Source organism: Eretmochelys imbricata, chromosome 1, assembly GCF_965152235.1.
Source record: "Eretmochelys imbricata isolate rEreImb1 chromosome 1, rEreImb1.hap1, whole genome shotgun sequence".
NCBI lineage: Eukaryota > Metazoa > Chordata > Testudines > Cheloniidae > Eretmochelys > Eretmochelys imbricata.
Genome location: NC_135572.1, coordinates 356,300,845 through 356,320,850, shown reverse-complemented (window position 1 = coordinate 356,320,850; position 20,006 = coordinate 356,300,845). Strand labels below are relative to the sequence as shown.

Below are 20,006 nucleotides of genomic sequence, written 5' to 3'. Positions count from 1 at the left end.
ATTGCCGTGGGATGTGTGATGACCAGCAGTATAACTGGGTTCAAAAATGAACTAGATAAGTTCATGGAGGATAGGTCCATCAGTGGCTATTGGCTATGGTGGTCAGGGATGTAACCCCATGTTCTGGATGACTCTAAGCATCCGACTGCTAGAAGCTGGGAGGGGAAGATGGATGGATCTCTGTAAAATTGCTCTATTCTGTTCACTCCCCCTGAAGCTCTTGTACTGGCCACTGTCAGAAGGAGGACACTGGGCTAAATGGGCCATTGGGCTGACCCAGTAAGGCCATTCTTATGTTCTTAAACTGGGCAGTTCCATTCTGCTGCCCAGACGAGGCGAGGAAGAGGAGTTCAGTTGGATATTGTTCTTTGCCTCCTGTTCTAAACCAGCTACACTCCAGAACTGATTGTTACGTGCCCCTCACCGTGGTGGCTGGCTGTTCTGTTGCGGTATGTGCTGCAAGCAGTCTGGTTCCTTAGTGCCCTTCAGCCCTGCTTAATTAGAATCATAGAATCCTAGAATACCAGGGCTGGAAGGGACCTCAGGAGGTCATCTAGTCCAACCCCCTGCTCAAAGCAGGACCAACCCCCAATTTTTGCCCCAGATCCCAAATGGCCCCCTCAAGGATTGAACTCACAGTCCTGGGTTTAGCAGGCTAATGCTCGAATTGTGCAGTGTTGGTACATAACTGGTGGTTGGAAGGAGCTTGTTCCCTGGAGGCTTCGTGACCCTTCCCAGCCCCGCCACCCCCATTAACCCTTTGATTTCTGGTGATTTCCCCTTCATCCTGTCGGCGGGCTGCACACAAGTGGGGGTCCTTCCGCCAGGGCCTGTGCAGCGTATCTGGGCTGGGTTTCCTGGGGGAAGAATCCGCTCTTGACTTTCCAAGCCCATGAGAGCTCTGTGCAAACCGAGGCCGCAGTCTGTGTCCCGAGTGATCAGGAATGCCAGAAAGCCCCAGCTGGGGTCTAGAGTCCCCTCCTTTTCCATCGCTTTCTCTCCTCTTCCGTGAGTCCATGCAGTGTCACATGGAGGAGGGAAACTACAGGGAGTTAGGTGACCGGCTGCCCTGCTCCGAAGCAGGACGAGCTCTGGGATTCCTTCCCCCCACTGGGCTTTCACAAGCCTGTACGTTGCCCTCAAACACTCACCTTGGTCTTCTCTGCCCTGTGACTCAGCAGCTCCAGGTTGCCTGGGCTGCTGGCTCTGCCCGGGCCTGCACATGGGCGTTGTTCCTCCCCAGCGGTAAAAGGGCAGATCACCTCAGCATGGCCCGGCCTGTTCCTCCAGCTCTTTCACGCCCTTGTGAAACGCCAGCCTTGTGTCTCCGTCAGTCAGAAAGTCAGAGGCCCGGAGCTGGGCCAGGGCCCTTGTCATTCTGGGATTCTATCAAGGCCCCTTCTCGGTTGGATGTTTTCCTGCTTAGCTTTCTCATCTCTGCAGCCTGGCCCTCCCAGCCCTTCTTGGGAGGCAGCAGGCAGCGTTCCTTCTTTGCCTGTAGGAAAACTGAAACACTCACGCCAGCGCCCGGGAGCCCCTGACCCCCAGTCCTGTGCTGGGACCACACGATCGCACCCAGTGTGTCCTCGCTGAAGCCCGGTCAGGCTGCCTGAGTGTTCAGACACTTCCCTGGAGGGTCGGTAAAGTTCACGCTCGGCCCCAGGTCGCTACGGTGGGAAATCAGCAGCTGTGACGCAGCCCGCTGCTGTCTGTGTCGGGGGGGACGAGGGGCCTGCACAGGCCTGACTTCCTGTAGCATCTCCCAGCTTCTGCTTCAACTCAGCCTTCCCTGGCAAGGGCCTGGATCTTCCCTTCCCCTAACAGCCACCCTTGTCTTTCAGTGCTGAGGAATGTAAACAAGTGTGCTGGGCCCTGAGGGACTTCACCCGCTTGTTTCGATAGCTCGCGCTCCCACTCTGTGCCTGTCTCCAGGTTAGTAGATGCTGTCTGGTCGCACTCCAGGTCCGGTGGACACCTCCCAGCCAGGGCACCCTGCTGGTTGAGCTGTCCCCGACTTCAGGGAGGGCAGGGTTGGGGCCTGTAATACAAATTAACCCCGTGGTTGCCAGCGGGTGGTAAGAGCGGTAACTCTGAGAAATGCCAAGAGGTGGTTGGTTGTGAGAATCCTGGGTCACCGTGGTAGAGAAGACAGCCTGAGGCCCATGTATCGAAGTGAATCCGTCCTAGGCCACGTCTGGGGTGAAAGGCTGGTCAGTGGCCGATGCGTGAAAACCCTCGACTTCAGACGCAATCTGCATTCTCACCCAGGTCCCAGCCCGCTGAGCCCATCCCTGGACACCGGCTACCAGGTGTTGCACATGTAACCAAAGGGAGTAGCTACCTCTGGAGCGTTTCTCTGGCATGTGCCATGGAGCCAATGCACGGCCAGGGGTTGATGCACAAAATAATCCAGCACCCTGTGGGTGATGGACTCCTGAGGCCATTTGCTGTCCCAGAAGGCAGGGGAACGGCAATCTGTGAAAGCCCTGCTGGGCCTCAGAGTGCTGGCTGGTGGGAAGCCAGGGTTTCTAGCCAGAGGTGATGTGTGCAATGTGGCCCTGCTGACTTAGAGCTGCCCTCACCTGCTGGCACCCCCCAGTTGTTAGCTTCAGCAGCTGTTTCATCTGTAAAGGGCCGGTGACAGCTTGGGATAATGGGGTCTTTCACATCAAGGCTGCGTGTTCCAATTCAGCCCAGATGGATGAGTCGTCTTGAGCATCTGAGGGCAGCTTGATTGTCAGTATGAAACTCAGTGGGAGTTCCCAATGGATGGGTGACAAATCAGCAGCACTCCTTGGTCTCGGCAAATAGACCAAGCTCTAAGTCCATCCTCCTCGAGGGGGCCTTTCAGGTCAGGAGAGAGTCATGTTGGCTAGGGGGCAGGTTCGGGCATTGCTGCTGTCCACGTGGCTAGAGAAGCTCATCCCAGGACTGTTGTTCACCAACACTCAATTAAAGACCATAAAAGTTTTGCTTAGTGCCTTCGGTGCAACTTTCAGCCTCTGGGCTATGTCGCAGCCGTGGAGTTACTCTGTATTTCCAGCAGTAAACTGGGCCCTGTGGCACTGGGGAGTCCAGAGCGTCTCTCTAGGTGGTGAGCTCTTTGGGGCAGGTGGGAGCTCTCTTCGTAGCCATAAATCGCCTTGCTCTGGAAATCCTGACTCTGCTTTCTGTCCCCCGCCAGGAATGTCTTTTTATTTAGAAGACAGGAAATAACAAAACCAAGAATGTCCCACAATCAGCAGACTTCATTGTGGCCGAGGGCTTTCACTCACTCTAGTGCGCATCGTCAAACCCGAAGAGACGCACCCCCGCCAGAACAAGCCAGTGACGTTACTGGGTGTGAGTGGGAGGGCAACTCAACCTGACTAAAGATGGCTGCAGCCGGACCTACGGCATCGTGGGGGGGACGCTGCTTTCCTGATGGACTCGCTTTAAAAAAAACAAAAAAATAAAAAAAAAAAAAAAGAGAGAGAGAAATGAAACAAGAATGGAAAAAAAAATTGCCTGGTAGCAAAAAAAAAAAAGAAAAAAAAAAAAAACACCAAACAAAGTAGAAAACTTTCTGTGAAATGAAAAATAAAATAAAATTTACTTAAGGAAACCGTGGGGATTAAAAATACACACCTAGCAAAACCCCTTGTCTGCACTGGGAGGGGGGAAGGCACCCAGGTTTTTAGCCCACTTCCGGAACTCCCCGAGCTCCCTCCACTCCCCCCTACCCCTTCTAAAAGAGCAATCCGGAGGAGTGGGTTCCCCCACGCAGCACCGTGGGGATCCCGCTGGTCGCCCCTGTGGAGCGCACTTCCAGAGCTCTGGAAGTTTAAACTTACCCCACCTTGTCCTCTTTACGCACCCCCCTCGCTAAATCTGATGCCATCGATCTGTCGGCCTCCGGGAGGAGAAACCGCCTGCGATAGACTGTTATATATTATATATATTTTTCTTTTTTTAGTTTGGTTCTTTTTTTTTTTTTTTTAATTTGGTTTTCTTTGGGTTTTTTACTGTGAGGGGGAGAGAGGAGAAGGGCTCTCGAGGTCGCAGTGACGGGGCTGACTATTTTACTCAACAGATTTGGAAACGACTCCCTGGGGAATCTTACATTGACAAGACCTGAGACCCTGTGCAGGCGTTAGAATTGAACGCATGCTGTTCCGTCTGGTGTTGTAGCCATCTCGAGAACAAGACAAACGAAAAAAACAAAAAAATAAATTAAAAAATTAAAATGTCGGTTTTGTGCCTCATGTCTCCGGCTGTTGAACCAGTCTGGACGCCTCCGGCTGCTGCCCTGGCTCCGAAATCCCGGTAACCGTAGGATCTGTCCGCGTGCTTCAACTGGCAGCAAGACCCCGTTACCCTTAAAGGGTAGTACCAGCGAAGGCGGATTGTCGTAACCGGTTGGAAGGGCAGGTGCCAAGTGCCGTGATATTTAATTTTCAGTGCTTTAGTCACAAGACTCAATCCCAGTTTAACCCTCTTCTCCAACCACCTTGGCTCCTGCTACTTGAGGAAGAGAATTCGCTTCTCCCTTGCCCGCTGATTGGCACAGTAGCATTCACTAACCTGGCTGTATTGCTGTGCTCTCACTGTAATCCTAGGTCGTACCTTTTGAAATTACCCTACAGCCTCCCTACTTCGCACTAATGCAGGCCAGGTCTGGTGGGAATTGCTGGATTTTATGACTTAATAAGTAAACGACCAAAGAGGATCAGAGTCAAGGTGCCTTTTTTTTTTTTTATTCCACTGCAGCGAGCTTCTGAGCAGGGTGATTGAGCGTGACCGCCATTTCATTGCCTTCTGGTGTCCGTTGTGTAAAAGCAGCGTGCCTTCAAGGCCCCCACGCTGTACCATCCGGCTAGTCAAAGCGAGCCGCGGTGTGAGACTCATAAGCACCAGGTGAGCTTCCCATGCTGCGTATTGGTGAGCAAGGTTCTCTCCTGCAGCCAGAGATCTAGTTAACAATACAGCAGCCTGGGACTGCTCAAAGGAGCCTGGTAAAGGTTTATATGCTAGGCCATCGTGGCTGAATGAGCCACAATTAAATACTACCCAAGCAGCAAATCTATAGCTCTTCTCCTTGACACTTGCCTGCAGGGCCATATGGCTGGAACTGCCCTGCCCTGCCCTGCCCAGGGCTAAAAGGCAGTGAACGTGCCTGGCTTAGGGCTTTCATCTTTTGGAATCGTTGGGTCTGTGCTCGGAGGTGCTGGTGAGTAGTTCCCTCAGCTGGCCAGCACAGGGCCCACGTGCACTGAACATCAACTGTCATCCACCCAGGGTGTTTGGCAGCGCCAGCTGGTGCTCATTTGCCACTGACTTTGCTAGGCTCAGGCTTCGCAGCATTTAATTTCAGAAAGGGGAACGACGCAAAAATGAGGTTAAACAGAAATTAAAAGGTCCAGCGCCGAAAGTGAAATCCCTGCAAGCTGCATGGAAATTTGAAAGGCACCGTAATAGAGGCTCAATTTAAATGTTTTCCCCAAATTGAAAAACAGTGAGAGAACCACAGAAGAGCCACCATGGCTAAACAACAAAGTAAAAGAAGCAGTGAGAGGCAAAAGGCGTCCTTTAAAAAGTGGAAGTTAAATCCTAGTAAGGAAAATAGGAGCATAAACTCTGGCAAGTGAAGGGTAAAAATAGAATTAGGAAGGCCAAAAAAGAATTTGAAGAACAGCTAGCCAAAGATTCCAAAAGTAATAGCAAAAAATGTTAAGTCTATCAGAAGCAGGAAGCCTACAAACCAACTTGGGGGGGGGGGGGGGGTCACTGGCCCATCAAGATGCTAAAGGAGCACTCAAGGTTGATGAGGCCATTGCAGAGAAACTAAATGAATTCTCTGCATTGGTCTTCAGGGCTGAGGATGTGAGGGAGATTCCCAAACCTGAGCCATTCTTTTTAGGTGACAGATGTGAGGAACTGTCCCAGACTGAGGTGTCAATAGAGGAGGTTTTGGAACAAATTGATAAACTAAACAGTAAAGTTACCAGGACCAGATGGTATCACCCAAGAGTTCTGAAGGAACTCAAATGTGACACTGCAGAACTACTAACTCGCCTGTAACCGATCATGTAAATCAGCTTCTGCACCAGATGACTGGAGGACAGCTAATGTGAGGCCAATTTTTAAAAAAGGGCAGTCAAAAAAAAAAAAGCCAACAGAATCATCAAGAAAGGGATAGATAAGACAGAAAATAGCACGTTGCCTCTCTACAAATCCATGGTTCGCCCACAGCTTGAATCCTGCATGCAGATGTGGTCTCCCCATCTCTAAAAAGATATATTGGAATGGGAAAAGGTTCAGAAAAGGGCAACAAAAATGATTAGGGGCATGGAACAGCTTCCGTAGGAGGAGGGATTAATAAGACTGGGACTTTTCAGCTTGGTAAAGAGACGACTGAGCGGAGATATGATTGAGGTCTATAAAATCATGACTGGTGTGGTGAAAGTAAATAAGGGAGTGTTATTTACTCTTCAAACACAAGAACCAGGGGTCACCAAATGAAGTTAATAGGCAGCAGGTTTAAATCAAACAAGGAAGTATTTCTTCACACAACACAGTCAACCTGTGGAACTCCTTGCCAGAGGATGTTGTGAAGACCAAAACTATAATGGGGTTCAAAAAAGAACTAGCTAAATTCATGGAGGATAGGGCCATCAATGGCTATTAGCCAGAATGGACAGGGATGGTGTCACTAGCCTCGGTTTGCCAGGAGCTGGGAATGGGTGACAGGGGATGGATCACTTGCTGATTCTCTGTTCTGTTCATTCCCTCTGGGGCACCTGGCATTGGCCACTGTTGGAAGACAGGATACTGGGCTAGATGGACCTGTGGTCTGACCCAGTATGGCCGTTGTTATGTTTGCCCATCTTCCTGCCCTCCATCAGCCAAGGAAAGGTAACCAGACCCTCTGCATTTACACCTGCTTTGACCAAGTCTCTAGGTGGTGGGATAAGGGGGGGTAATTGTTGCAGAGCACAGGGCCAGGGTACATAAATGGCCGACACTCTGTCTCCTGGCACCTGATGGCCTGGGCCTTCCCCCCTGCAAGGTGAGAGCTAAAGGGTGGGAGAACAAAGGAATCCGGTGCCCTCCTGGCCCGGGAAAGGGACAAAGCCCAGAGGAGGAGGGGCTGGAGGGGGAGGAGGAGTGAAGTGCAGACGTGGTTGTCTGGCTCACTGCCCCCCAAAATGGACCCGGCTGAGGGGGTCCTGTTCTCTGCACCTACAAGCTCTGTTAGACCACGTTCCTGTCGTCAAATAAAGCTTCTGTTTTACTGGCTGGCTGAGAGTCCCGTCTGACTGTGGAGTTGGGGGGCAGGACCCTCTGCCCACCCCCCCAGGACCCCACCTGGGCAGACTCGCTGGGGGAAGTGCACGGAGGGCAGAGGATGCTGAATGCTCCAAGGTCAGACCCAGGAAGGTGGAAGCCGGGTGAGCTGTGTGTCCTGCAGACAGGCTGCTCCCCCAGAGTCCTGCCTGGCTTCATAGGGAGCAGGCCCAGAGCATCACTCGGGGACACCAGGACTGTCCGACCCCAGGTTTGTGTACCAGGCACCCTGCTGTCTAGCTGCCAACACAGGCACGGGCTGGCTGGTCGGCCCGTGTCCTGCTCCGCTGGGGGTTTGGTACGCAGGGACACGTGCTTTGCATGATGCTCTACCCTGAGGCAAACGGCTTAAAACGTCTCCACAGGTGCTCGGCCGCAGCCAGAGCAGTCGGGGTCTGCGGAAACCCCGCCGAGCCCAGCGTCCAAGCAGGGGCCTGTCTCAAAGGAAGGGCTGTTGCCTGGCCTCTAAAACTGACCAGGCCAAAGCCGCGGGGAAGGGAACGTAGACACCGCTGTGCCTGCTGGGGCTTTTTCAGCCCCACTTGTTCAGTCAGGCAGCCGGTGCCGCAGCCGTGACGAACTCGGGGGGAAGCGCCCCGCTGCTGAGGAGGTTACGGCCCAGCGGTTACAAATGGTAAAGAGGGGGCTAACCTGCCCGGCAGCTGCCAAGTCATTAACGCTTCAGACTCCTGGCTGCAACTAACCCGGCTTCGGCTCCCTGGTGGCCTGGCTAGGCGGGGGAGCAGCAGGGCCCCGCCCCCAGCCACCGTGCTGGAGCCCGAACCGGGGGGTTTGGTCAGTTTCCGACGCGCACAGGGCTGCAGGCGGTCGGCTGGGCCTGCACGCGCGCCCTGGGGGCTGAGGCAGGCAGAGAATCCGCGGGTCAAAGGCTGCCTGTGGTCCCGGCCGGCCAAGCCCCGGGCGGGCCCTTAGGCCTGGGCTTGCTACGCTCTAGCTCCTCTCCCCCTGCGGGGGGGGGGCGTTTCAGTGAGCACAGGAGCTCTGGGCTGGGGGGGCTCAGCGTGTGCTTTTCCCTACGCTGAACGCTCAGCGGGCCGGCTCCCTCCCTGTCCTCTCCCCCGGCCCCCATCAGAAGAAGCCGCGCACGCAGGCAAGTGGTTGCTTTTATTAACAGCTGAGCACTTCCCTTGCCGCATCTCTGTGCCAGGCCAGCTCCCGGGGCCGTGACGCCAGCTCCCAGCCACTGTGAATGCAGCATCGCCTCTGGCTCAGCCGCGCCCGCGGGCTGGATCAGGCCCAACGGCCGGGCCTGTCCTTTCAGCAGGCCCCAGCACCTGCCGCCCACCCCCCAGGCAGAGTTCCCATAAATGCCCAGGGCTGTGAGTCTAACCCCGTCTCTTTCCTCCATGGCAGGCATTGCCTGGCCCTGCAGTGCTCTGGCAAGGTGGGGCCTGGCCCGCAGCCTAGCGTATTCCCAGCAGGCGATGGTGTGGGCCGGCCTCCACCCATCCCATGCAGGAAGAGCCCCCTCCCCCCGGCCCCTTTGGGGGCCACAGCTGGTAGCTGGGAGGTTGGGGGGCAGCCTGCGCTGACGGATCCGGCGGAGCATCGCCCTGTAGCTGAAGCAGTGGAGATCAGTTTGCCTCGTCTCCCCCTCCTCGGGGCTGGCGTGCACGGCCAGGCTCACACGGGCGCCCCTCAGGAGGGAGGGGAAGCGGGTGAGTGTCTACGACGTGCCCACGTCCTCACTGCTGCATGCTGCTGGCCTGCATTGCCCAAGGGCCCGGGCCTGGCTCCAGGGTCGAGGCCGGGGGGGCCTGCAGGCTCTGCTGGTTTTGCCAGAGCTGATGCAGCTCCTTGAACTGCTCCACCATCTTGTCTTTCAGGTCCGGATGGGAGATCTGCAGGCGGATGCTGTCTGCCGACCAGGAGAGCTCCCCAGAGAACATCTCCAGCAGGATGCGGGCGGCCACTGGCACGACCTGGGTGGCAGACAAACAGCAGGCCGTAGCTAGCCCGCTCCCCTCTGCAGCCTGCTCACCCCTGCCCCTTCCCAGACTCAACCCCTTGTCTGCCCCCCACTTCCTGGAAGGATCCGGGGCTGAGTTACCCACTCCCTGCTACAGCCCTGCTCCGAGCACGTTCCCTTCTCTCCGCTGAACCCTGCCGGGTAACAGCCTCCTCTTGCTGCTGCGTCTCCGCCCCTCCCAGCAGGCCAGGGCTGCGATTAGGCAGTGTGAAAATCTCCGAGCTTGGCCCAGGGAGGGGAGGGGGGGAGCGGTCGGCATGACCAGGGGGCCTGCTGAACGAGGGAGCAGCGAGGAATTGGTGACCGAGTGTCCCGTCCAAGTACTGATCGGTCACCCCACTCCCAGCCCGAGATGCTCTGGTGACCCCCTGCTCGGGAAGGGTATCGCGCACACGCCTGGCCCTCAACTCCCCCTTCGCAAGCTGCAGGCGTCCCCCGGTCCCAACCACTCGGCCTTCTCTGGGCTGTTGCTGGGGGCCCATGTGGGTCTGCGGGCGCGTCCTCGTTCTAGCCTTGGCCTGCGTGCATGGAGTTCAGTGCAGTCCAGGGGCCCGGGGCGCTGGGCCATCAGGCACCCCAGCTTGGAAGGGCCATAGTTCCATGGCTGGCGTGTCCTGCTGCAGACTGGGAAGGAGCAAGGGCAGAGAGGGCGGAGGGTCCTTAACAGAGCCAAACCAGCAGACAGGACCGCAGCTGGGCCCTAGGCCCTGCTCCCAGCGGCGAGAGCGGGTGGGGGACCCCTTACCTGGACAGTGATAAGTTTCTTCTCCTTCGGCTTCTGGTCCGGCCACTCCTCTCCGAAGCAGAGGAAGATTTCGAAGGGGGGCGGCGTGCTGGTCTGCCCCTTCTGGAACAGGATGAGCCCTAGGGAGCCCCACAGGGAGACACAGCATGAGGGGCGGGGACCCCGTGGCATTTCCAAACCCCTCCGCCGCCCAGCATCTAGCAATCCCCCCCCGCCCCGCCCCGCCCTCCCGCCGTGTGGGAGGGGCCAGGGCCAGGGCCAGGGCCAGGGCCAGGGCCAGGGCCAGAGGAGAGGGGCCCTAGGGGAATGGCAGCCAGGAAAGCTGGGGGCAGAGAAGCCACGTGGGGAGGCCAGGGCCGGGGCGCCAGGATGTGGAGGGTCCCCTCTGCTCACCGTTGAGGAAGCTCTCCAGGCTGAAGAGCTTGATCTTCCTCTCGCGCTCGATGGGGTTGGGGCCGGCCCGCTCGCCGGCGCAGGGCCCCGTCCAGAAGACCTTACACTGACACAGCCGGACGGCATAGATGTCCTGTCCCTGCAGCTCCAGGATCAGGCCCCGGTCCATGGCGTCCAGCAGCTGGTGGGTGTAGAAGCGCTGCTTCTCGTGGGGGATGTGCTCGGTGCTCGGGAACCGCACCTGCTCCAGCGTCACGGGCCCGAACAGCTCCACCTGCTCGTGCGTGGGCTCCAGGCTGCTGTGGAACAGCCGGCACCCGTGGGGGTTGCTGATGGTCAGGGAGCTGGCCGGCCGGCCGCGGTACTGGAACTTGATCTCCAGGTCGGTCACTGGCCGCGGGAAGAGCGAGACAAGCCCATTAGCCGGGGCAATCGGGGGGGCCCTGATAACCCTGTGCCACCGTCACGCCGCTACCTCCCCTCAGCCTCTCCCCCGGCCTGGTCACGGCGCTGGGTGCTGTCCGGAGGGAACGGCGTGCAGCCCGCGCCCCAGACTAGAAGAGACAGGGCAAGGAAGCACCGATGGGGAGGGCAGCCCCAGGCAGAGCGGGCGGGCAGGGGGGTCTTACATGGCAGCATGTGCGGGCTGATGAGCAGGTCGGGGATGAACTGTTCCATGGGCTGCAGAGACACGTCCGCGGGGGGCAGGTTCTGCAGGCTGCCCGGCCCCCCCAGCGGCATGCTCCCGGTAGGGTTCTGGGCCGGCAGCTCCCCGGCGGTGAAGGCACCGACGGTGGGAGGCGGAGGTGCCGACACGTCCGGGTGGAGGAGTTCCTGGGTGCCCAGCGGCGGGAAGGACCCGTTCCCGCAGGCGCTGGGATACTGGACTTCCTGCTTCGGCCACACGTAGGAGGGGAGCGGCTCCACGCCCTGGCTGCCATCTGCAAGACAGCAAAGCACCCTGGCTCAGGATCCCCTCGTCAGCCCAAGCCAGCCGCTGGCATCGCCAGCCATGCCGGCTCCAGCCCACGACACCCAACACCCAGGCCCTGGGGGAGGGCCAGCGGTCCGGGACCCCCTCGGCACACGGCTCCTGCTCTCCAGCAACCCTGGTGCAAGGGCCCTCACCCTAACGGAGAGCAAAGGAGGAAAACAACTGACCCTTCCGGATGGGAGCTGGTCCTTTAGTGCCCCACACGGGAGGGTGGATCGAGGGTAAAAGAGGGGCAGCCCCCAACCTGGAGTGGGATCTTGCTGTGCCAGCCAAGCCCCCAGGGCACTTTGGTAGCTGGGACTGTCTGCTTGGGGGACAGACCCAGCCCGCGACTGGGGAAGAGAGGGACCACCCTGTGTTTCTCCCCACAGCTTTCAGGCTCCCGTTGGAGTTGGGCGGGGGGCATTGGAGGCTGCTGAGTGCATCGCTCTCCTCTGCCCCACCTTCCCTGATCGGCTGCAGGTGGCTCTGGGCACAGAGCAGGGGGAGCCCATGGGGCTGAGCCGGCAGGACCCCACACCATGTCACAGCCCCTTCTCCTTTCCCTGTGGAGGTGGGGGTCCGGGTGGAGCAGGGGCGGAGGGGGCAGACTCAGGCAGGAGGACGTCGTAGGGAGAGGGAGGGGCTCAGAGCCCTATGGAATGCAGGGGGGTGCTCAGGGGTGACGAGACTCTGCACCAAGGGGTGCTGGCCCCGGGCAACTGGGCCGCAGTGACCCCGCCAATGGGCCGGGGCAAGGCCGAGAGACGCCCTGGCTGGCGTCCCGGCCCACGAGCTGGATGAGGTCGCCCTGCTCCATCACCATCCCCGGCCTCAGGCCACGCCGGCACCTGGCACCAGCCCCAGCGCCTGCCGCAGGGCCTGGGCACTGCCCGAGCTTGCAGGGCACCCGAGGGAGGGAGGGAGGGGTTTAACCGGGCAGCAGAGTGGCTTTGTCCCCGGGGCTAAGTAGATGGAGGGAGCAGACCAGCCCTGCAAGTCCTGCTAGCCCCATCCCCAAGTTGCCAGGCACCCCGGCCGGCCCCCCAGCACTCACCCGCTATCGTCAGCGTCGTCATTTTCTGCAGCTGTGAGAGAGACAGGAGGTGCTCGGTTACTGGGGGAGGGCGCCCAGGGGCCTGTGACAGACCCTGGGGAGGGGGCAGAGGAGGGCTGGCAACTTTCAAATCACACAAAACCTAACGCCCCTGCCCCGCCCCCGCTCACTCCATCCCCCCCCGTCGCTTGCTCTCCCCCACCCTCACTCACTTTCACAGGGCTGAGAAAGGGGGTTGGGGTGAGGGTTCCGGCTGGGGGTGCGGGCTCTGGGGTGGGGCCAGGGATGAGGGGCTTGGGGTGCAGAAGGGGGCTCAGGCCTGGGGTAGGGTGTTGGGGTGCAGGAGGGGATGCGGGCTCCGGGAGGGGGCTCAGGGCGGGGGCAGGATGGGGTGCAGGCTCTTGGAGGGAGTTTGGGTGAGGGAGGGGGTTCAGGGCTGGGGCAGGGGATTGGGGTGTAGGAGGGGGTGCAGGCTCCAGGAGAGGGCTCAGGACAGGGGCAGGGGGTTAAGGTGCAGGAGGGGGTGTGGGGTATGGGCTCCAGCCAGGGAGCGCTGACCTCAGGCAGCTCCCGGAAGCGGCCGGCATGTCCGGCTCCTTGGCAAAAGTGTGGACAGGTGGGTCTGCGCGCTGCCCACCCCTGCAGGCACCGCCCCCACAGCTCCCATTGGCTGTGGCTCCTGGCCCATGGGAGCTGCAAAGCCGGCCCTCAGGGTGGGGGCAGCGCGTGGAGCCTCCCTGGCCACCCCGTGCCTAGGAGCTGGACGCAGCAGCCGCTTCCGGGAGCCACATGGAGCCAGGGCTGGCAGGGAGCCTGCCTTAGCCCCGGAGCACCGCCAGCCGGACTTTTAACAGCCCGGTCAGCAGTGCTGACCGGAGCTGCCAGGGTCCCTTTTCGACTGAAGGTTCCAGTTGGAAACCGGACGCCTGGCAACACTAGGGCATGCCCATGCAGCCGAAGGGATTCCCCCACCCCAGGGCCTCGGCAGCCAGCCCGTGGGCTAGCAGACGCAGCGCTGTTCAGCAGGTGGGGCACGCGCAGCGCTCTGCCCCGGGTTTTCAGGGGACACTCAATGGCAAGCTCTGGCAGCCTGCGAAGTGCGTAATGACTAGTAGCCTTCTGGCCCTATTGCACCCACACTCACGCGCTGGCCTGCTCCACCAACCCCCTCACTCACTCACCTCCTCATCCTCCTCGCCCAGGCAGCAGGTGTGATCCTCCCCGGCCAGCGAGTCTACAATGGAGACACGGGGGCGGTTAGCAAGCCACACGTGGGAGTCCTGGGGCCCGCTGGCAGCAGGGGGTGTGTCATGGGGCCTGTTAGTTGGGGGTGAGGCTGGAGTCACAGGGCCTGCTAGCTGGGCGGGATCATGGGGCCTGTTTTCTGGGCCGAGTGAGAGTGTCTGGGGTGCGTCACGGAACCTCTTAGCTGGGTTGCGGGGCGTGGGTCATGGGTCCTGTTTTTTGGAGGGCCTGGGGGGTGCCCAGGGGCCTGTTAGCTGAGTTGTGGGAGGTGGGTCAGAGGGTCTGTTTTCAGGGCGGGTTTGCTGGGTGGGCAGTCATGGGAGCTGTTAGCTGGGTGCTGCGAGTGTGTGGGGGTAGAGATGCCAACTTTCTAGTCACACAAAACCCAACACCCTAGCTCCGCCCCTTCCCTGAGACCCCACCCCCCACTCATTACATTCCCCCTCCCTCAGTGGCTTGTTCTCCCCCACCCTCACTCCCTTTCACTGGGCTGAGCCAGGGGGTTGGGTGCGGGAGGGGGTGCAGGCTCTAACTGGGGGTGCAGTCTCCAGGGTGGGGCCAGAAATGAGGGGGTCATGGTGCGGGAAGAGGCTCAGGGCTGGGGCATGGAGTTGGGGAGCAGGAGGGGGTGAAGGCTCCAGCTGGGAGTGCAGGCTCTGGGGTGGGGCTGGGGATGAGGGGTTTGGGGTGCAGGAGGGGGCTCCAGGGTGGGGCCGATGGACTCAGAGTGTGGGAGGGGGCTGCAGGTTGAGGCATGGGGTTGGGGTGCAGGGGGCTGAGGGCTTTGGGGTATAGGAGGGGCCTCCAGGTTTGGGGGAGGCTCAGGGCAGGGGCTCGGGGCGTGGGCTTACCTCAGGCGGCTCCCGGTCAGCAGCACTAAGGCAGGCTCCCTGCCTGTCCCAGCTCCATGCTGCACCCTGAAAGCAGCCAGCAGATCCAGGCCCTAGGTGGGCGGGCCACGAGGCTCCATGGGCTGCTCTCGCCCGCACGCACCAGCCAATGAGAGTGCAGAGCCAGTGCTCGGGGCGGGGGCAGCGCGCGGAGGCCCGTGGCGACCCCGCCTAGGAGCCGGACCTGCTGGCCGCTTCCAGGGTGCAGCGTGGACCCAGGACAGGTAAGGACCAGCCTGCCTTAGCTCTACTACGCCGCTGAGCGGACTTTTAATGGCTCGCTCTGTAGTGCTGACTGGAGCCACCAGGGTCCCTTTTCGACTGGGCACTCCCATCGAAAACCGGACACCTGGTCCCCCTGTGCAGGGGGGGTCACATGGGCTGTTAGCCGGGGTTTGGTGGGGAGTCATGGGGCCTGTTAGCTGGGTTGTCAGGGATGGGTCACGAGGCCTGTTTGCAGGGTGAGTTTGCTGGATGGGGTGTCATGGGGTCTGGTAGCTGAGTGAGGCGAGGGAAGGGGGGTCACGGGGCCTGGTAGCTGGGTTGCAGGGGCAGTGGGTCCCGGGGCCTGGTTTTTGGAGGGGGCTGGAGGTGTTGTGGGGCCTGTTTGTGGGGTTTTTGTTGGGTGGAGGCACAGGCAGCGCCCCCAAGCACTGAGGGGCTCACCAGGCAGCCCCTGCCTAGCCTCTGCAGCTCTGAGGTGGGGCCGCCGAAGATGGGAAATAGGCCAGAGAAGCCCAGGCGGCGGGGGGGCAAGGGGGGTGTTATCCTCCTGCCCCCCCCTCAGAAAAGAGGACCCCAACCCTCATTTTTCCCAGCAGCCTCCTTTCCAGGTACCCTGCTTGCCCCCAGTTCCCCTCCTCCCCCAACCCAGTCCCCCCTTACCATAAGAACGGCCATACTGGGTCAGACTAAAGGTCCATCTAGCCCAGTATCCTGTCTACCGACAGTGGCCAACGGCAGGTACCCCAGAGAGAATGAACAGAACAGAGAATCATCAAGAGATCCATCCCCTGTCGCCCATTCCCAGCTTCTGGCAAACAGAGGCTAGGGACAGCATCCCTGCCCATCCTGGCTACTAGCCATTCATGGATCCATCTTCCATGAACTTATCTAGTTCTTTTTTGAACCCTGTTACGGTCTTGGCCTTCATAATATCCTCTGGCAAGGAGGTCCACAGATTGACTGTGCCTTGTGTGAAAAAATACTTTCTTTTGTTGTTTTAAACCTGCTGACTATTAATTTCATTTGGTGACCCCCCCAGTACGTGTGTTATGAAATCACAGAATATCAGGGTTGGAAGGGATCTCAGGAGATCATCTAGTCCAACCCCCTGCTCAAAGCAGGACCAATCACCATTTTTTGCCCCAGATCAACTGAACAGTCCCCTCAAGGATTGAACTCACAACCCCGGAGACAGAGTAAATAACACTTCCTTATTTACTTTCTCCACACCAGTCATAATTTTATAGACCTCTATCGTATCTCCCCTTAGTTGTCCCTGTTCCAAGCTGAAAAGTCCCAGTCTTATTAATCTCTCCTCCTACAGAAGCTGTTCCATTCCCCTAATCATTTTTGTTGCCCTTTTCTGAACCTTTTCCAATTCCAATATACCTTTTTTGAGATGGGGCGACCACATCTGCACGCAGTATTCAAGATGTGGGCGAACCATGGATTTATACAGAGGCAATATGATATTTTCAGTCTTATTATCTATCCTTTTCTTAATGATTCCCAACATTATGTTTGCTTTTTTGACAGCCGCTGCACATTGAGTGGATGTTTTCAGAGAACTAGCCACAGTGACTCCAAGATCTTTCTTGAGTGGTAACAGCTAATTTAGACTGCATCATTTTATAGGTATAGTTGGGATTATGTTTTCCAATGTGCATTACTTTGCATTTATCAACAATAAATTTCATCTGCCATTTTGTTGCCCAGTCACCCAGTTTTGAGAGATCCTTTTGCAGTTCTTCACAGTCTGCCTGGGACTTAACTATCTTGAGTAGTTTTGTATCACCTTCAAATTCTTCCACCTCACTGTTTACCCTTTTCCAGATCATTTATGAATATGTTGAACAGTACTGGCCACAGAACAGACCCCTGAGGGACACCACTATTTACCTCTCTCCATTCTGAAAACTGACCATTTATTCCTACCCTTCGTTTCCTATCTTTTAACCAGTTACCAATCCATGAGAGAACCTTCCCTCCTATCCCACGACAGCTTACTTTGCTCAAGAGCCTTTGGCGAGGGGCTTTCTGACAGTCTGAGTACACTCTATCCCCTGGATCCCCCTTGCCCGGGCTGCTGGTACCTCCGTTGGGCTGGTGGCCCTCGCACACCTCGTAGATCTTGTAGGGCTGCATGGGCGTGTCCTTTGTGCCGTCGTAGATCAGCTTGAACTCGCGGCTCTTGTTGAGGGCACAGCGCAGGTTGGCTTTCCATTTGGCTGGGTCCGGCTCATCTACACCTTCATTGTACTTGCCAGTCTCCTTGGCCCAGGCCTGAGAGGTTGGGATTCATGGGGTAGGGGGGTGGTCACAGACATAGGTCAAGCCCCAGCCCAGCCCCAGTGCTAGGAGCTCAGGAAATCCAAGCTTTCGCCTGTATGGTCAGTTGATTAAAGTTTCATTCCTGAGCTGCCATCGGCTGAGCGATGACAAGGGGCAGCCAGGGGGTGGCCTGGGGAGAAGGCAGCTCGGAGATGCTCTCCTGACACAACGTATAATTCACTGGCGGGCCAGCACCAGGGCCAGAGCCTGTGTCGGCTTCTGCAGTGACACCGGCTGGCATAAAACGCCACGGGCTTCCAGGCCTGGCCGACAGCAGCACATCACCCCTCGCAGCTGCGTCCACAGGGCAGTTCAAAAAGGGGTGCGGACATCACGCCTCCTGCTGCGAGGCTGGTACGATCGGCCCCGTTTCACAGGGGGGAAAACAGGCCTTTTCAAACACCTCAAGAGGCGGCTAACTGAGCGGCCTGGTGGCTAGTCCCATGCAGCTAGCAGGGTGCATTCTGGGACACCAGGGGGTTATGCCATCCCATGAGCCTCCCATCCCAAGGGGGCAGAGGGACCCATAGCCTGCCCCAGTGCAGCAGCTCCTGGGAGTCCCAGTTGGGGTCACGTCGCATTGCGCGCATGACCAGCCAACCCCGTTCCTTACATGTCAGCTGGGTGCCATGTGCCCCAAAGGGTACCCCCAGCCCAGCCTGGCATCCCACAGGCCCCCTGGGCGGTCACCTTGAAAACGGTGTTCTCGTCATCCTGTGTGGGGACGTGCCGGGTGGCGTGGCGCCAGGGGATGCAGAAGAGCTTGCGCTCGGGGTTCACCCACTGCAGGCCTGGGTACTGGTTGCTGTTCACTTGGGCGATGAGCCAGGGCTTCAGGCGGATGCGACGGGGATGCGCGTTCATGGCGACTCACGGCCCGCAGGGCCACGCCGGCCACTAGCCTGCAGACAGAGAGAGGGAGAGTCTGTTACAGGGCCAGGTACCCTGGGGAGAGGGCAGAGCTAAGGGGGAAGGAATGAGGGGAGGGGGAAGGGCAGGGATAATAGTGGGGGGGAGGCAGAGTCCTCCCTTCCCCGTTCTTCACAGACCCCCAGATCTGTCAGGCTGGAAGGGACCTCAAGAGGTCACCAAATCCAGCCCTCTGCGCTGAGGCAGGACCAAGTAACCCTGGACCATCTCTGATGGGGGTTTGTCCAGCCTGGTCTTCTTTCTTTATTCAAGTCAATTTTATTAAATCGCCCTGTGACTAAGGCAAAGATTTGGTCCCCGATATTTTTAGTAAAAGTCACGGACAGGTCACAGGCAATAAACAAAAATTCACGGAAGCCGTGACCTGTCCCTGATTTTTACTAAAAATATCCGTGACAAAATGGGGATCCGGCTAGGAGCTCCCACCGCGGACTGCGTGTCGGCACTTCAGGGTCCCCCGCTGTCCATGGCTGGGAGCTGCTGGGGCCCCCGCCGCCTGCAGCAGCCAGGAGCTCTGGGGTGCCCCTGCTGCCCGTACTCCGGGAGCCCGCGGCGGCCGGGAGCTCAGGGGTTCCCCCCCACCCACGGCGTCCAGGAGCTGTAGGGTACTCCCACCGCCTGCAGCAAGCTTGGAGCTCCGGGGGCCGCTAGAGGTGATGGGGGTACCTTACAGCTCCCTTTCCCATGCGGGCAACAGGGGACCCTGCAGCTCCCCACCACTGCGGGCTGAAGTCCCAGAGGTCGCTGGAAGTCATGGATTCCGTGACTTCTGCAACCTCCGTGACTAAATCGTAGCCTTACCTATGACACGTCTGCTGCAAATACAAAAAGACAAATCTACAAGTCTAAAGTAACCACATCTATATCCATGTTTCTCAACCTTTTCGATACCATAGACGGGCTTGCTGCCTTCCTAAACTGTGTCAGGGGATCTCAGGGACGGGCACCGGTCCACGAACCGGTCGGTGAGAAACACTGATATACATGATCCATTAAAATGTCAGTCAGAGCCTAATAAAAACTCTCTTCTTCAGCACAATGCTAAAAGGGCAAAGATTGCCACTGATTTGATTACTGCCAGCGACTGAGAAGAAACTAAAAACATCCTTGGAGATGGTGATCAAAGCTCGTTTCCTGCACAAGAGGTAAAATCCCGCGTGCTCTCAGAAGCTGGAAAATTCTAAAATCCAAAAGAGAGTGAGGTAGGTCCTCCAGCACTCCAGATTTACATCGGCAAAGCCGAAGATGTGAGGGAACTTCTCAACAGCTTGAAGGACAGCAGTTTCCATGGTTTGGAATCTTAGCTGAGTCTGTGCCTTAAGCAACAGGGGTTTGAGAACTCACTCAAATATAGTTCAAAAAGACATAGGCCATCTTCAAAGGAAAAAACCAAAAGCAAACTTGGAATCATGAGTCATAGCCAGATATTCTTCTTGGGTATGGGCTGTCATGTTCTGTTTGAGCAGCTGATGATATCAATTAAAAGATATTGACAATAAAGTGAGTAGCAGAAAAAGCCAACGTAGCTGTGATAAATTGGCGAGTGTTATACCATGGAAATAAGGAGCACACAGGTTGTTCCTCCATCTCCTGGAGGCAAAGAAGGGGCAATTTATAATCTGGAAGGGGACAGATTTTAAACCAAAATATAAGAAAAGCAATGCAAGCTCTACTACTTACAGAAAGAACACCCAGCTTGGCATGTAAAAACGAGGCAGGGGTAGACTTTGGGAGAAATAAAAGTCTCCTCAAAAAAATATTTTGAACAATCTCTAAGGCCAAAATTTGTCCCCTTAACCAAATTTCAACCCCATAGATGACCTAGAATATTATTTTTGCATTAAAAATTCTTAGTGCCAGGGGCAACTCTGTTCCCACCATATGAGCATGTAAAACGGAGC

The 20,006-nt window shown here is 57.6% G+C and overlaps 2 protein-coding genes across 3 annotated transcripts in view; one reads left to right on the top strand and one right to left on the bottom strand.

Annotated features, from left to right (window-relative positions):
• TNPO3 (transportin 3) overlaps positions 1-4,230 on the top strand; it is an 82,631-nt gene extending 78,401 nt beyond the window's left edge. Inside the window, exons 22-23 of the mRNA XM_077837661.1 lie at positions 1,842-1,932; positions 3,185-4,230. Of these exons, the coding sequence (XP_077693787.1) occupies positions 1,842-1,902 (61 nt within the window). The 3' untranslated portion in view covers positions 1,903-1,932; positions 3,185-4,230. The remainder of the gene's footprint in view (positions 1-1,841; positions 1,933-3,184) is intronic.
• A 4,202-nt stretch (positions 4,231-8,432) lies between these two features.
• IRF5 (interferon regulatory factor 5) overlaps positions 8,433-20,006 on the bottom strand; it is a 37,577-nt gene continuing 26,003 nt past the window's right edge. Inside the window, exons 3-10 of one of the 2 annotated variants that reach the window (XM_077837640.1) lie at positions 17,866-18,077; positions 16,938-17,127; positions 13,666-13,718; positions 12,485-12,515; positions 11,084-11,395; positions 10,455-10,844; positions 10,062-10,180; positions 8,433-9,269 (exon numbers count right to left, since the gene is read on the bottom strand). In XM_077837640.1, the coding sequence (XP_077693766.1) occupies positions 9,033-9,269; positions 10,062-10,180; positions 10,455-10,844; positions 11,084-11,395; positions 12,485-12,515; positions 13,666-13,718; positions 16,938-17,127; positions 17,866-18,039 (1,506 nt within the window). In that variant the 5' untranslated portion in view covers positions 18,040-18,077 and the 3' untranslated portion in view covers positions 8,433-9,032. Of the gene's footprint in view, positions 9,270-10,061; positions 10,181-10,454; positions 10,845-11,083; positions 11,396-12,484; positions 12,516-13,665; positions 13,719-16,937; positions 17,128-17,865; positions 18,078-20,006 lie in introns of those variants that run through there. The other variant, XM_077837649.1, reaches the window with a different exon arrangement.